General features: G+C 31.8%; 2 protein-coding genes and 1 long non-coding RNA gene across 3 annotated transcripts in view; all 3 read left to right on the forward strand.

The window, feature by feature from the left end:
- LOC106463033 (serine/threonine-protein kinase unc-51-like) overlaps positions 1 to 3661 on the forward strand; it is a 149148-nt gene extending 145487 nt beyond the window's left edge. The window contains exon 24 of the mRNA XM_013923003.2: positions 1761 to 3661. Within this exon, the coding sequence (XP_013778457.2) occupies positions 1761 to 1834 (74 nt within the window). The 3' untranslated portion in view covers positions 1835 to 3661. The remainder of the gene's footprint in view (positions 1 to 1760) is intronic.
- Positions 3662 to 5172: 1511 nt separating this feature from the next.
- Positions 5173 to 9166, forward strand: LOC111086665. The gene is made up of 2 exons (XR_002611401.1): positions 5173 to 7791; positions 7836 to 9166. It is a non-coding gene; the product is annotated as an uncharacterized LOC111086665 (long non-coding RNA).
- Positions 9167 to 10475: 1309 nt separating this feature from the next.
- LOC111086664 (RING finger protein nhl-1-like) overlaps positions 10476 to 16833 on the forward strand; it is a 14171-nt gene continuing 7813 nt past the window's right edge. Inside the window, exons 1-4 of the mRNA XM_022390443.1 lie at positions 10476 to 10541; positions 11169 to 11804; positions 15004 to 15225; positions 16167 to 16194. Of these exons, the coding sequence (XP_022246151.1) occupies positions 10476 to 10541; positions 11169 to 11804; positions 15004 to 15225; positions 16167 to 16194 (952 nt within the window). The remainder of the gene's footprint in view (positions 10542 to 11168; positions 11805 to 15003; positions 15226 to 16166; positions 16195 to 16833) is intronic.

Genomic DNA, 16833 nt, shown 5'->3' on the forward strand with positions numbered 1-16833 from the left:
CTTGTCATTGTCAGTAATTTGCGTTCCTAATTTGTATGAAAATACAGACAAACATCTAATTTGAACCAGTGCTGCATTCAACATACCACATTACACACAAAAATCAATGTCTGTTTTTTTTAATATTTACTTTTAAATTAAGAAATTAAATAATATATAATACTAAAATCTGAATTATAATCTAGTTTGATACCAAATTTACTGACACAAGTTCATAAAATAGTAGTTCAATAAAATTTTGAATGTGAGTCAACAAACGTGATGACATGGCCTGTGACCCATCTGGAGAAGGTAAATAAATTTGAAAATGTAAAAAATTTAATACCGATTATAATTGCAGTCAAGTGCCAAATTCTTAAGGTTTTTTAGCTCAACTAATTGCTTTTATTTCCTCCTTAGAATGTACACATTAATTTTATTCAAACACATAAGTAACTAAAGAAGAAATTAGTTGTCATAATAATAGTTACATTTGGGAGTTATCTTTGTAATGAATATACAAATAGAAATTTTCAAACAAACCTTTGAAATTGTGTGACTATCTGTGTTTGTAATTACCTTTGATAGAATTTGCAAATTGTATTTTTTTTTGTGTGTATCAAGCTGTCGGTCATGATAGGATTGGATGTAACTCTTATTCCCATACGAATCCTAAATGGACCTAACTAAACCTCCTGTAGGGAGAGATATAGATAACTTAAAAAGGAGACAAAACACAGTTAATTAGAATCATATTTTGTGTGGGATATTTGAAAGCTCTTGTTTTATGTTGATCATTTTAAAAGTGGATGAAATATCACTTACAGTTACATATAATATAAATCTGTGTTACTTGAGAGTCCTGTGTTTTCTTTGGTTAAATACAGTTGTTTGTGTTAAAATAAAGTATGTTAATGTTCTCTGGTGGGATTTGAGGGTTGGATGGAGATCAACTCCTTTACCTTTCATGTTTATTACTAGTTGTAGCAAATTTGATTAATGTGTGCTGTAAAAAAAAGAGAGTTCATTTTACTTTGTTTAAGCTAGTGTTTTAAGAAACATGATTCTGATTACCTAAGAAGGAAAAACGATTTTCATATGAAGATTATTAATTCAACTGTGTGTGTATGTATGACAATAAGTTGACAACCTGAACCTATAATGGTAATGCCATATATATATATAAATAACTTTAATGCTATCAGTTACATTAATTGTCAATAGGTGATTAGATCAACACTATAAAACAGTAATGATTTTAATATAAAACAAATATTACAATACAACTAAAATTAATCAATTATTTTCCATTATCAGTCCTAGTTGTCAACATTAAGTCATAATTGATAATGTCTGTGTTCATAGCACCCAAGAGAAAGTGAGGAGATTGGAATTTTAAGAACTATTTAAGGTAGGGTTTTTACTTCTGTTTAGCATCATTTTGTAAATAAAAGGGTGGATGTTGGGTTTTTAACTTTTATTTCTACTTTAAGGTTCTATCTAGCCGTAGACAGCAAAAGGCAGTAGGAGTTGAGACATTGTGGGAGTAAGTACTCAACATCTAACCCTTAACTGATTTTCCCTAACTGCTGGCTAGTTTAACATCAGTGTCTGGATTTTTTCTCATAGATGGAATATCTGCAATACATTTGGGTGCCGTGACCACAGACATTATGACTTATGTTGACAACTAGGACTGCTAATGGAAAATAATTTGAAAGTAATAATCATATTTAGAACCTTTTTTTAATGTATGTGTTTCTGTATGTTTTTCATAACAGATAGAGATGCAGTGGAACGACGATTATTTTTGATTCACAGACAAAGCCACATGGATGCTTATGACAGTGTCTGATATCAGCTTATTTTCTCTGGCCAGTCAATTGAACAAGCCTGTATTTTTATGTCTGAATCCTCAACTAATCCTCCTGATATGTATCACAAACTCTAAAAACGTGTAGTGGTGACATTACTGGTCAGTATTTAGCTCCATTACAGTTTAATGACTCAAGTCAAAGCTGTAGACTATGAAGCATGAATTACCAAATTAAAGCTGAGTCACAGCAGATGTGCTAGTCATGAATTCTTACTCTTGTGTTTTTCTTATGAAAGAACAGGGACTTAGGTATTAATATATAGCAGCATTTTTCAGTGTTTGGTCTTTACATATTCTTACTCTGAAGTTTAATACTACTACAAGTAAGAATACAACTGTATCAATTCATTTTCATAATTCATATATCAAATGTAGGTCAGCATATATAGTTGGATTGAAAGTTATAACAAGATAGTGTATGTGCCCATGTGTGTGTGTGATACTTCTGGTTCAGTTCAAACAGCAAGTATGAGTTGCATAGTTTTTTGGTTATGTAATGTAAGTTAGAGCATAATGTGAAATAGTCATAACTTAAGTATGTCATGCTTATAAATTCTCTTACAAGATAAAGACTGATTATTAGGATATTGTGGTGTTGTAGAAGTATACAGGTATGTGTGAGTCTCTACAAAATTGTATATTCTGAAAGTAATATGTTACTAAATAAATAGCATAGATGAATTTTGTTCTTTTAGATAGGTGACCAATTATTGTATACTTTCTTATAGTGTAGTGGTAAACATCCAGATTCTAATGTAATAAAACCCTTGCTATAACAGTTGGTTTTGACTGGATCTGTTTTTTAATTTTATGATGTAATGCTTTGGTGATAGCCGTTACATTTAATGTTGTTTAAGAAAACGTGGATATTGTGTTTGTTAATTTAAAATATTGCAAGGAAGTTTCTGTTTTTATATTTACCAATATTTAATTACCAGATTTAAAGAAAGTTGCCCTTAAAGTTAAGGAGCAGTTTGTAATATGTTGAATTACAAATAGAACCGATACACCTGCTGGGCTACATGAGTTATGGTAAGAAATGGTATTGTAAAAAACGAATATTTTATTAGTTAGGTTATATGTTTGTTTTACACAATAATAACAGATCAGTAAAAAGTAAATCTACATTCCGTGCAAATCACTGAAGTAGCAAGTCATATTACTTATGAATGTACTTTTATAAATATCACAAGAATGGAAATTTGAAAAGGAAATAGACTGAAAATTAAAACAGTTGAAAGTTTATTTAAAATATTAAAAAAAAAATAGTTTTAAGTATGTGTGGTGGGGAGGGGTAGTATGAGTATGAATATATTAAAATTGTACTTATTAAACTACTATTATGACCAATTACTTATTTGAACATTATTGGTCCTTATATTTGTTTAGGTTTTGTTTTTAATGAAAAATGTTTACAACTGAGAAATAAGTGTTATTAGTTTAAAACTTTTTCATGACTTCTTCATGCATAATTGCCCTAAAATATTTTTTATACTGTGTAGTGAAGACTATTAGTACTTATTATTATGATGTTTTTCACCGTTATTTGTCACCAGTAGTTATTTTAGTATTAGGCAATGACTGGAATTTAGGATGACCTAAACCTTTTTCTAGTTCACTGGCTAAAAAGTAGTTATATCTAATGGCTCTATATTGAAGCACTTGAAAAATATTACATTTATTAAAAGATTAAAACATTTTTATCAAAAGCATGTGGTTATAATTATCAATTCCTGTTCCAGTTTATTTAGTTAATATATTGTGTATCTATGTGTGTGTGTGTGATTAAATAAACCTCAAGAAAAAGATAAGCAGACTGGAACTAATGAAAGTGGCTGTTAGCTTAACTTCTTTCATTACTTGATTATGTGCTACTGAACTAATATGATCCCCTATTTTCGTCTCTCTCTTTATGAAATGGAACAAATAGCTACCAGCAACAACCAGAGAGCCTGGAATGCATGAAAATATTATTAATGTTTAAATATGTACAATCATATTGTCACAAAGATAGAACTTGTGCAACAAAGTGATATAATGTTAAAATAAGAGTCTAATGAGATTTCATGTTTACTCAATATTATGCAGATTTTCTAATCAAACTGCAATTATGAATATAGAATGCAGATTAGCAACTAATAAATCTATTCTGACTGAAAAAAACCACAATGAACAATGTTCCACAATATTACTTGTAATAAATAAAGTGTGTTGTAAATGCCAATGCATGATTGTTGTACACAAAAATAAATGCATGTAACAAAACACAATGGATAGAAAGAATCAAACCAACCACCACCATGTATACATTTAATGCAAAAGATTGGCACTTATGTGCTGTGTAAACTTTATGTTCAAAAAGTCTAGTGTAAAGTTTGGGCTAACATGTTGACAGTTAAGCCTCCAAGGTAATTATGTTTGTAATTAGGACTTTTTTTTCTAAGCATTAACTCTGGTGTTTGGTCATACCTTGCTTTTTTGTCAACATAAGAATATATGGATACATTGGGTCATTTATTAAAACAATTAGCCTAAAGGTTTATGATTGACTTTGTGTAAGTATGGAGAATTGTGTATCTAAAATTAGTTTAAATATTCTAAGTAGCTAGGGGTTTAATGGAGTATGACAGGAAAGCAACAACTTAAAAAAGCATGTTGGCTGGAACTTTCTTTAGTAACAGTTATTAGTTCGCTAATTTTGTTTATCTTTTATCAATTTATATTTTATGTCTGCTACTGGATTATTGTGAAATGAAAAATATAGCCTATTTTCCAATATTTCACAGTAATTAATTTTACTTAAACTTTTCTATTTTGTGTGTGTATAGATAAACTGAATTGTGAACTGCATATTGGACTTTGAATTTTCATGAGGAACTTGAGTGTGACTAGTGTCAGTAGCAGATATTGAAATGTGTATATTTATATGAACATAACTGACGTTTTTATCTGGTTTTAAAATATTGTACTTGCAGTTTTCATTGATAAATATCAATTTATTTACAGTGAGTAAAAGTAACATACATTTTCTAATGATCATTTTGAATATGTATGAATTTTGTTTAACAATACTTTTTTTGCATTATTTAACCAATTCCATAATCTGTTCATATGTTTCTTAAATTTTTATTCTTTGTGATTGGTGAACATATTATTTTTATACATTATTCTGTGGAACAAAAAATGTTGTAGATAATTTTACATTTTATTCAAATTGCTATAGCTTTATTTTAAGGAAAAATAAATTTATTAAACATGTTCAATATACATCAGAGGTTTTTTTAAGATTATTACCAATTACAGTTCAAATATTAATTTTACTCTATTAAAGGGATCTTGATTTTTTTTCTTCTTAGTAAAAACAGTATGAAATAAAAATAAGATTATTACTTAAAGCTGGAAGTTTATGTACGTATAAATAAAAGATGAAATAGAGAACCTTTGTCTCAATAAATGGAGAAACTATTGTGTTCTTCTAACTAATATTTATGTGTAATGTTGAAAAAATGAGGATACTGAGTTTTAAATGGATATTTTCATCATTTGCCTGGCTGAAATTTGTATATGTGAATACAGAATAACTAGGATAAACCATGTATATGTTGGTAAAATGTGAACAGATAACTAAGCCTAAGTTAAGCTGTTTATAGTTGTAGTTGTGGGCATTGTAATATCTAATGTTTTTTGCATAAAGTTATATACATATTTAAGTGTTAGTTTTGGCTAATCTTACTTGAAATGTTAAACATTACACTAAAAACTATATAGAGAATGTGTATAGTAATTACTATAGATGCTACTGATGTGTTCTTCTAGTTTTAGGTCATAGTTTGTAATGCTGTTTGTATAATACATGCTTCTAATAATCAAATAATATTGGAATTACTTGAATTGACGACATTTGATAAGCTTACTTAACGTGAAGCAGGCGCCTGCAAGTACCTCTTTTTTCTTTTTAGTAACATTTATATACTTTAGCTATGTTACGTTTCTTTCTAAAAATCATTCAAACCAATGTTAGTCTTGTACAATAATCCAAGCTGAATATTAGCACAGGGAAGTCATCCTCTACTCATGCATGAATTTCCACTTGTGTCATATTCTGTCACAATTATGTATATTTCTGGGCCCAACTGTCTTTATAAAACTATGCTGTCTCAATAAAATGATTTTTTAATTTTAATATACGAGACTTTCTTGTTGCTACTACCCCAAAGTATATTAATTTATGTCAAATATTATATTTCCTTATGTCATTTTGTTTTAACCTTGCACCTATGTGTTTAGTATTCAATTATTATGTTCTTCATTTTAATATACTTTAGTTTTTTATTGTTTGTCTGCTGGTTCAGGGTTACAATGTAATAGGCTGTCAAACTAATGACTGTTCCATTATTTGTTTCATATTTCAGTACTATATTAGACTTCTTCATGATGAACTCTATTAAAAATACATTTCTGGAAAGTTGAAAGAATGGTATTAACTATGTGTTGCACTTACCAGCATAAAGCCTTTCTGGAATGCATTCATGAATGTTGGAGGCACTATTTTTACAATGTGTTGCGTTTCATTCTAGCAAACAGCTTTCCTGGAAATCAGTTCTAGAAGACTGAAAGTCTATGATTTGTACAATGTGTTAATATTTGCATGACAACACAGAGCTTTCCTGGAAATCAGTTCTGGAAGATTGAATGTGTTAATACTTATGCTACAGTAGAAAGCTTTCCTGGAATTTAGTTCTGGAAGACTGAAATTAATATAATGTATTAACATTTAGATATAAAACTTTTATGGAATGCATACTGACTACCCAGAGCATATGTGATGGTTTTAAATACACGTTTCACTGTCATTATTTTATGACAAAACAACTTAAATATAGAATTTACATCCTCATTTATCTCATGCCTACAGAACTAGAAGATGTTTTTTTTGTATTATAATATCTTAATCTTGGTTGGTATTGAAACTCAAGTATATGATACAATAATTGACAATTAGTGTCTGCTGTGATATTATGGCTGTTTTTTTATGCTAAGTATGATTGGACTAAAACAATAAAATAGTATCTAAGAATAGTATCTCTAAATGAATCAGTTAACACCACAGAACCACTGTGCAATATGGAACACATTGTTAGCTGCATCAAAGCTGTCTATACCATTGCCTCAGAACACTGTTGACTCTTAATCAAGAGTAAATCAATTTTTTTTTCTTGCTTGACTAAAATTATCACTTTTCCTGGGCTTAAAGCTATAGAGTTTGTCATTCCCTGAGAAATCATTGAATGATATATTTTGAAATAAAAAACTTTTTTTTGTTAAGATAGTCATTAACTAGTTTGAGCATTAAAAACCATAGCCAAGTAAATACTCAAATAGACTTGAAATGTTTAATGGCCATTTTTTGTGCCGTGAATGAAAGAAATTGTTAAAAAAAGAAAAGAAGTTGTATTTCTAATGGTGTTCTTTAATTTTTCTGTGATCTAAAGTCAATGCAGAACTGAAGTATTTATTACATTCAGGTAGTTTTTGTTTTATGTGATTGCTCTTGCTGAAGAACTACTTACCCTAACAGTGATAGAATATATGGGAAGGCAGAAGGCATTTATCCAACATGACACCTGTTTCAAAGCAAAATGTAATGAGAAAAATGTCATGCTTAGTTATATTTTTACACAATATTATTTAATGTTTTTGCACTACCAGTGTTCCGATACTACAATTTCCAAGAATACATGTTGTTGGAGTGACTTTGGTTTTTCATTAATTGGGAAAGACTGGTTATAATATATTAAGATTAAGGTACAAGTATTAAAAAGCAACTCATTTTATATAGATTGGATATAATTTGTAAATAATTAACCCTTGCAGACTGGTTAGTAGGTGTAATGATATAATATTTAAAGAAGCAACCCTTGCAACCTGGTTAGTAGGTGTTATGTAATATTTAAAGAAACCCTTGCATCCTGGATAGTAGGTGTAATGATATAATATTTAAAGAAGCAACCATTGCAGCCTGGTTAGTAGGTGTTATGTAATATTTAAAGAAGAAACCCTTGCATCCTAGATAGTAGGTGTAATGATATAATATTTAAAGAAGCAACCATTGCAGCCTGGTTAATAGATGTTATGTAATATTTAAAGAAGAAACCCTTGCATCCTAGATAGTAGGTGTAATGATATAATATTTAAAGAAGCAACCATTGCAGCCTGGTTAGTAGGTGTTATGATATAATATTTAAAGAAGAAACCCTTCAAATTGCATGCCTTAGCAAAGATGTTGTTGAGGAAATAATTGTCAGATGAGTATCTTGTTGTCTTGCTTTATTGAAAGTTTCCTAGTAAAGAATAAAACCATATTTACTTTAGATAACACATTTAACAATTAATTTAAATGCATACTTTGTGGATAGAAATTTACAAGTGTTGTCTTAATGGGTGAATGATGGAAATTATAAATAGATTGTAAGGATACTGTTTAATTTTTATTTTAAAATCCAATTTTTTATTAAAAAGAATCAAATAAATTTGTGTGATTCTGTTATAAGTATGTTTATTTTATATCAGATTACTTAGATTTTATTATATATGCTTTACAGTATGAATGAGTTGTTATATATATTATTTATACCACATAGTTGTTTTTGTAGAATTTGTTTTCCAGTAAAGTTATTCATGTCATGACTTAATGTTTCATACAACATGAGTAACATAATTGAAGCACCGACAACTATGAAGAAATTGGCAACAGATATAGTTGTGTTTTCCAAAACAAATGTGATCTGAAATTCTGTATGATGTTAGATGAAAAGGCAGTTTTAGAAACTTCATAGAGAGCATAAATTTGAATGTTGTTTAATAAAAAAATAATCATTTAGCAGATAGTGATAGATTGTAATTAGAATACTACTACTTTATTATTCCTTATAATTTGATTATTTATAATATTCTCCATCATTTTACAAACTCCATATATTACTCAATAGGAAAAGCTTTGATTTTGTTGTAAATAGTGTAAATATTGATGACAGTTCCAAAGTTTCTGTGTCATCTTTGATGTTGTGCAAGTTTACCAAGCAAATGTAATCTCCTTGGATAAACTGTATATACTGATAAGAACCGCATTGTCTATGAGTAATAGCTGTATAATTTTTGTCACATTGTCTATGAGTAATAGCTGTATAATTTTTGTGTGAGTGTTTGTGATTTAACATCATATTCCTATCGAAAGAATGAACAAATAAACTGTACACCTTCTCTGTTAGTAGTTTAATAAAGAAAACACGCTAATAAAGTTCTGTCTCATTTCATATAATCCAGACAAGGTATTTTTTTGTTGTTGTTCTTTTGTAAGTGAGTGGCTGTCAGATCAATGGTACTACCCTTTTTCTTGGTGATCACATTGTCCCAGATGTTAACAGATTTATCAATATAACTCTATATAAAGAGCACTTTGCTACAATAAAAGTTAACGAGAGCTCTCTCTTGATTGAAGAAAGACCGATACAAGTAAGGGAAAAAATTACCAGGTTTAACACTTGTGAAAAACATACTTAGACATCGTGAGGAAACGGGTGTAAATAGAACTGTGTTTAAAATAGATTTGATATTTTTTGAACGGTTTCTTTCATGGAGCTGTTTTTAGGTTAGCTGTTATGTAACATTCAGAATAACGTTGTTATTATGTACACTACAACTTTATTACAAAAGCATTATCATATTTCATAAGAAATGTTTCTAGAGGCCCGTACTAATCTTGGAATTACTACTTTCATCTTCAGAAGTACCCAGTATTATTACCATGATTATGCACTATTGCCAGACACTACAACTTCCATTGTGTGATTTCAGAGCTTGTTACTCTTTTAAAGGCTCTACACTTTGAGGTTTTCCCATCATAAAGAACATTGATGACTCACTTCATAGAAATGTTGTGTATTTGGGCTTTATATCTTTAGAAAATGTTACTGTGAAAATGATCAGGATTACACCATGAATCAAACATTTTAGCACTAATCATTTTGCCAGTGGCACTATGGCATGTTTATAAAGTGATGTGCCATTGTATATCGTTCTTATAAAATATGATAAACCAACTGTATAACTGTTGTAGCAACAAAGATAAAATAAAACGTAAAACACAGAATCGCAACAATTGAGATAAAATTAATAAAGTTACTTATAAAGACAAGCCAATTTCGTTAGCTAGATATACGTGTATAACAATTTTATAAATGTCGTGGAGCATAAAGCATATTAAATTACGTTACATTGTTTAAGAGGGTATTTACGACTGCGATTCGCTTTGAAACCTTTATGTAATTCATTGGGGTCCATGTCATGTTTATTGGAATACAGTTTTGATTTAGATCTTCATGTGTACAACTTCTTTGAAATCTAATTGTCATGAGTGGTATTCTCAGAATAACGGGAGGTTCGACCATGAAATATATTACGGAGTAATTCTAAATTCCCAAATTTTGACTGAGTCATTAAAAAGAAATAGACTGGACACAATGTGAAGCAATCTTTGTTTTTCTCAAAACACGTCCACGAAGGACAAAAATGTTGAAGTTAATCAAACGTAGCATTGTGGTATTCCTGATTCAGAGGAATAATGGCTCACGTGTGGGCTACCTCTGATAACAAGAAGTTCGAAGATTTAGCTAGATGGAATGTTAATGTGAGAACAAGTGCAGGAGAAAGAGAGAGAAGAAACCAAGTTTTACAAACTTTAAGCACTGTTTATTTAATTTCGATGACGAGGAACCCACTTTGAGACTTCGTTTACTATCTCAAAGTGTGAATGGTGTTCTACGGAATAAACTGGTTTTATTTGAAAATACTGAGTAATAAGGTGCGTGGAAATCTTAATTTCTTGTTCTCCCACAAGCCCGTATTACCTGTTGTTCACAGATTGTCTTTGATGGTAGATAGAGGTGGAAACATTAAAGCCGACAGTATTATTAATATTAGCATTATTACACTGATGTGACGGCATAAAAAAAACCACGTGACCTTTTACTCCAGCAAAAACTTAACTAATGATGACGAGAAACTCACAAGTAAAAATGTATAGCAGAGATGGTTGGTATGGGTATTAAAAACTTTAATTAAAATAAAGTATCAGAACAACGTCTTTGTTAACCTCAAGATGACGTAAGAAGGTCGAAACGATGTTCTTATACTTTATTTTAATCAGTTTTTAATTCCCATACCAGCCGTTCAGGCAGCTAAAACCCGTACTGTTTCTATGATTAATCTGTTATCCAGTCAATATGTTTTCTAGTATATCATTTTACAATTTCAGGTGAGTTTTCTAGCAAAGTCATCTTCCACAATGTCATCTGAAGGTCAAACGGGAAGTATTACTGAAACTACCTTTCCTCAGACAGGTGATGATGAAAAAGCGGGATCTCTGAGGACATCTGGCGGGAAAGAAAAATGCCAAGCCAAAGCTTCGAAAAGAAAACTACTGAAGACGTTGAGTCGCAAAGGTACAAAAAGTTTGCAGGACTTGATCAAGTGTTCCATCTGCCTGGATCGACTGTATATCCCTAAGATGCTACCTTGTCAGCATACTTTCTGCCTTCTCTGTATTCAGAACTGTATTGTTGGTTCTGGTGACGCCGCTAAAATACGCTGTGCACAGTGTCGATCAGAGAACTCTCTGCCAAAAGAGGGAGTTTCTGTCCTTCCAGGAAACATCTATCTACAGTCCATACTGGACCTACTCGAGACAGACTACGCTACAGTTGATGACTTCGTTCAATGCTCAAACTGTCAGACCATCTGTTACGCTAATGTCTGTGAACATTGCAATAACAGTTTTTGTCCAGTATGTCAAGAGCGCCATCTGGACGAATTAAAGAAACAATTGAGCCAAATTGCTGATCAACTAGAGATGATGACAGATAAACTTGAGAAGCGTATGGGATTTTTTCAGGTGTGGTAACTGTTTTCTTTCATTTAGATTGACCACCCTTGGTCTCTGTAACGCACTTTATTTCCTTTATAACGAAACGTTAATATTAATTAGTTTAAACTACAGAAACTTACGTTACGTTTCTTGTCAACTTGCTTGAAACATGTCACAGAATCAATATAAAATACGATGATTTTATAGGATAAATTCTTCCTCTTTGCCTCCTCCACGTTAGAAGCACAAACGTGGCCTATCAGACGGAGGATCGGAAAATCTCAGGTTCGAGACGTGTTGCTATCAAACATTATTTTCTCTTTCAGCTGTGTGTGTGTGTTATAAGAATGACAGTAAACTCTGCTATTCGACTAAGAATAATCTCTTCATGCTGTACTTCTGGTCCTAAATTAAAAATTAGGATTTGCTGTGCCTAGTTCAATGTGTACATAAAGTGTCATTCAGATGAATACAAAAAAATATACACATAAGAATACTAGGCTTGAGATCGCTTGTTTCTTGTAAAGCACAAAGCTACACAATAGGCTATCCGTGCTCTACCCTCTACGGGTATCGAAACTCGATTTTTAGCGTCATAAACCTTCATATTTACTACGGAGCTACTTGAGGGGGGGGGGGCAAAGCTTTTGACACTTGGATGGAATCAAGTCTAATTCCAAGTTTCATCAAGCGCTTGTTAGTGAAGCTTTTTACAGTGTTGTAGTAAGATGATAAATAATATATTAAGAAGTGACCCAGCTTTCTTTATTTTTAGTCACTAGTTCTAGACCCAAGTACCAGTTTTATTATTCAAAGCCTTAGTTACAAATTTAAATCTTAATATTACCTAAGTATATACCTCTAATTCCGAAACAAAATCTAGTATTTTAATACACAATCTACGATACTAGACTTTCCACTAAATCAAGAATACTAGACTCCCCACCAAGTAGCGAATACTAGACCCCTTAACTAAGTCTCGGTTACTATACCTCCCTCCTTCCCTCGAATCTTGTAATACTAGATCTCCCCCGCAAATGAACAGGGACCTTATTTCAGTTCTTGATACTGGATCTCCCCCGCAAGGAACAGGGATCTTTTTTTCAGTTCTTGATACTAGATCTCCCCCGCAAGTGAACAGGGAGCCTTATTTCAGTTCTTTATATTAAATCATAATTTTTATTTCATTTCTTCTGATACAAAGGTTTTATTTTCATCACAATATTATGTTTTAATGTAGAAGTAAGAACCATGGTCAATTTTGTAATGGTTTCTGTTTGATTATTCGGTAAAAATAATGCAATGTTCAATCCACCTAACGATTACGAAAGCGATTTATTTATTCTATTGAAATGTACAAGTTCTATACAAGCTACAACCTGACCCGCAAATAAACTAAACATTCGCTTACTTTCAAACTTTCTACTTTGTTAATTTTTTAAGCGCTGAACCAACTTATTAACTAAATAACTCACTCTAGTGTTTTTTTAAATATTTATTTTTCTAAATCTCGTGAAAATTCGAGACACCACGTCAAATCTAGACACCCAGGAAATTTCTAGTTATCACACATCATCGTTACGTCATGTCAGTACTCCCTTTAGCAAACTACACAAAACATCCAAGGTGAAATATCAAAAATATAGTTTACAACAAAATGGTGTAGCTATGGATTTCGGAGTTGACGAGCCAGGTTCGAATCCGTGCGACACCACAAAATATTCTCTAAATTTAAGCTGTAGGTGCGTTATACGAGTGACAGCCAATTCCTTAGCGTGAATGGTAGATGATAGATTGCTGACTGGCTGGCTGAAGTTAACTATTTCTGGAGTTAAAACATACAGACGTTTAAGAAATCGAGATAAAACCTGCTAGAATGTCAGATATTGACGGTGGAAATCAACAATTTTCACTTATATGGAATTACCGTGTATTCAACGCATTTCCTTGCGAAAACGACTTTACAAGGTAAGGAGTATGAAAGCTCACATTGAAGCACTAGGAGGTTGAGTCAGTGGGAGGTGCTGAGCGTATTATATGTGTGGATGAAGTTGACAATACACCAAGGTTTTCTTTGCTATGCATTTGAAATAACAAAAATGTCGGCCAACCCACTACGTAGGCGTAAGAACAGCAAACCAACACCAACCCTGTTTAGTTTATTGTTACAACGCCTATTACTTACGTCAAGAGAACTCCTCTGCCCACCTCAATCGAGACAATGGGACAAAGTTTTCAAAACGATAGAGAAATGTTGAGAAACCTTGTATAACGAATCAATTAGTTTTGCATGAATTTCTTTGTTTTTGCGCTTGTTCTTGTTGTTTGTCAACTAGATGGCGCTACGACTGCTTGGATCTCGTAGCATGTGGCATCACAATTTTGTGGCGCTATATACATAGATTATATCTTATGTTAACTGCGAAAACTAGATGGCGCCACAAAACTGGTTAGATCTTGCGTATACAGCTATAACTTTAAAAATCCCCATCACAAAGACTAAATAACACTGTAAGATTTACCGAATCTCTCATCTCCTTTTGGGAGACTAGTTGCCTCTATACAACTATATAACACTGTATGATATAGATTAAATCCTCCGGTTACTGTTACAACTACTAGATGACACTAAAAGATGCGTTAGATCATAAAGGTATACGCACCTGCTTAATCTGGTTCACACTGTAACAGGTGTTGTTTATGAACAATTATGATATACGTAGCCTAACTTATTTTCCTCTGCTTTCCCTCTTGAGTTTTTAGAATGATATCCATCGTCACGATTGTGTTTTTTATCTCAACCACCGCTGTGATGACTGATAAGACAGCGTTTTATTCATTAATATTTGATTTCTGATGAAGGGTTGAAGTTTTGGCTAAACGTGAATTAGTTCTTTTAAACCTAACTAATTAATTTAAGATAATAGAGTTAAAACATGATTGATATCCAATAATAAACGTTCAAAAGTTACCTAGTGTATTCTTTATATACCGCAAAAGTTGCAGTAAACAAGTAACGTTTAATATATTGACCTTTTTCCATTAGGCACATTTGCCTGTAAGTACAGTTGCTTGTGGATGGAACTGTTAATTACCCAGTTTGTTGGCCAAATGTTAATAATGAGTCTTGTAATAAAAAGCAAATACTCTATAATATTTGTGGGTTAAAAATAAAGTAAAATAACAACAGCTCTTTGAAATAGTTTCTTATATATATATATCAAAGGATTATTGCATGAAATTAAAAGAAGAGATCCACGAGGCAGCAGTGAAGCACGTGAAGAAAATTGTTGACACTGAGACGCACTTGCTGCAGAATGTGGATCAGATTATGAGCAATGAAGATGTTATCTGGAAAGAGTCGGTGAAAAATCTGGATAAAACAGTTCAACAGATTCGTGACTCTGTGAATAAAGATTTTAACGAAGCCAGCGATTCAGCAGAAAAGGTACGACTCCATTTGAATCCACGAAAAACATGATTGATTCTTTGTTTGTTTGTTTTAGCCTAAAGCTACAGAATAACCTGTCTGTCTTCTGTCCATCATGTGGAATCGAACTCCTGATTTTAACATTGTAATCCCATAAACTTACCGCTGACCTATTGGGGGATGAGACACTTATAACACTGGTCATTCTGAGAGTATTAAAGGTATTTTTGTACCTTTAAAACGCATATTTTAAAACAAACCACTTTCGCTTTCATTTAGGTCAGTTGATATTAGTTTTTCTTTACTATTAAATACTAAAAAAGATGCTTAATTTGTCTTTGTGTTTGTATAACAATTTGTATTCCGGAAATCATTCACATACTGGTGGATTGTTAGCTTTGGCCTCTTACCAAGTATACAAATTCTTCAGTCCAATAAGTTCATATAATAATAATAATATAGCGTTACTGTCAAGAAGCTGAGCTGGCCTAATGGGTAACGTGCTCCAATTGTGGGTCCAATGGTTCTAGGTTCACCTCCCGTTCCTCAAAGCCTTCCTATTCCCACTATTCGATAAGACAAGAATATCTCAAGGGCTGGCGTTGAGTACTGTTGACTAGCTGCATTTCTTACTGTTGACTAGCTACCATCCTTTAGTCTTGTCAATTCAAAATTATTGCCTTACACGAAAAATCTGTTTAAAAAACGTTGTCAATGATAAACAAAAGTATAAAATTTCAAGTGAAATTAATAGTTTTATAAATTTCCATTTCTTACTTTCTTACTACAACCTGATGATGACAAAACCTTGTCGAAACGTTGTGCATTTGCTGTTATGTTAAACTTATATTAAAGTTTTTCTTCATTACCCATTCAAGCCGTCTCCAGCCATTATTCCAGTAAATGGAATTCAATAATTCAAAAACTGTTCATGATTTTTTTGACATTCATTTTTTCAGAAAGAATATATTTTGAACTTTGAAAGAGGTGTGGTAACTTCCTTCAAGCTCTCCAGTGGCACAGCGGTATGTCTGAGGACTTACAACGCTAGAAACCGGGTTTCGATACCCGTGGTGGGCAGAGCACAGATAGTCCATTATGTAGCTTTGTGCTTAACTTCAAACAAACAAACTTACTTCTAGCCCCCTAGTGGCTCAACGGTAATTCAGTGTAATTAAAATGCTAAAACTGAGCTTCGATACCTGTGGTGGCCACAGAAAAGGTAGCTCATTGTGTTTAACTTCAAACAAAAATAATTACTTCAAATAATATCAGTTTCATAAACCTTTTCTCAAACTCTTGACATCACCAAGAAACGACATTTTTTTGTAGAGAAATGATGAGGTGAAGAATAACTAATAAAGAATTGTTTGTTTGTTTGGAATTAAGCACAAAGCTACACAATGGGCTATCTGTGCTCTGCCCACCACGGATATCGAAACTAATAAAGAAAGTTTTTCTTCATTACCCATTCAAGCCGTCTCCAGCCATTATTAATAAAGAAACTGAATACTATAACATTTTTTGTAAAGAAAGTTAATGATATAATATTTCCTGTGAAGAAAGTGAATACTATAACATTTCCTGTAAAGAAAGTGAATACTATAACATTTCCTGTAAAGAAAG

This window comes from Limulus polyphemus, unplaced genomic scaffold (genome assembly GCF_000517525.1).
Source record: "Limulus polyphemus unplaced genomic scaffold, Limulus_polyphemus-2.1.2 Scaffold1308, whole genome shotgun sequence".
NCBI lineage: Eukaryota > Metazoa > Arthropoda > Merostomata > Xiphosura > Limulidae > Limulus > Limulus polyphemus.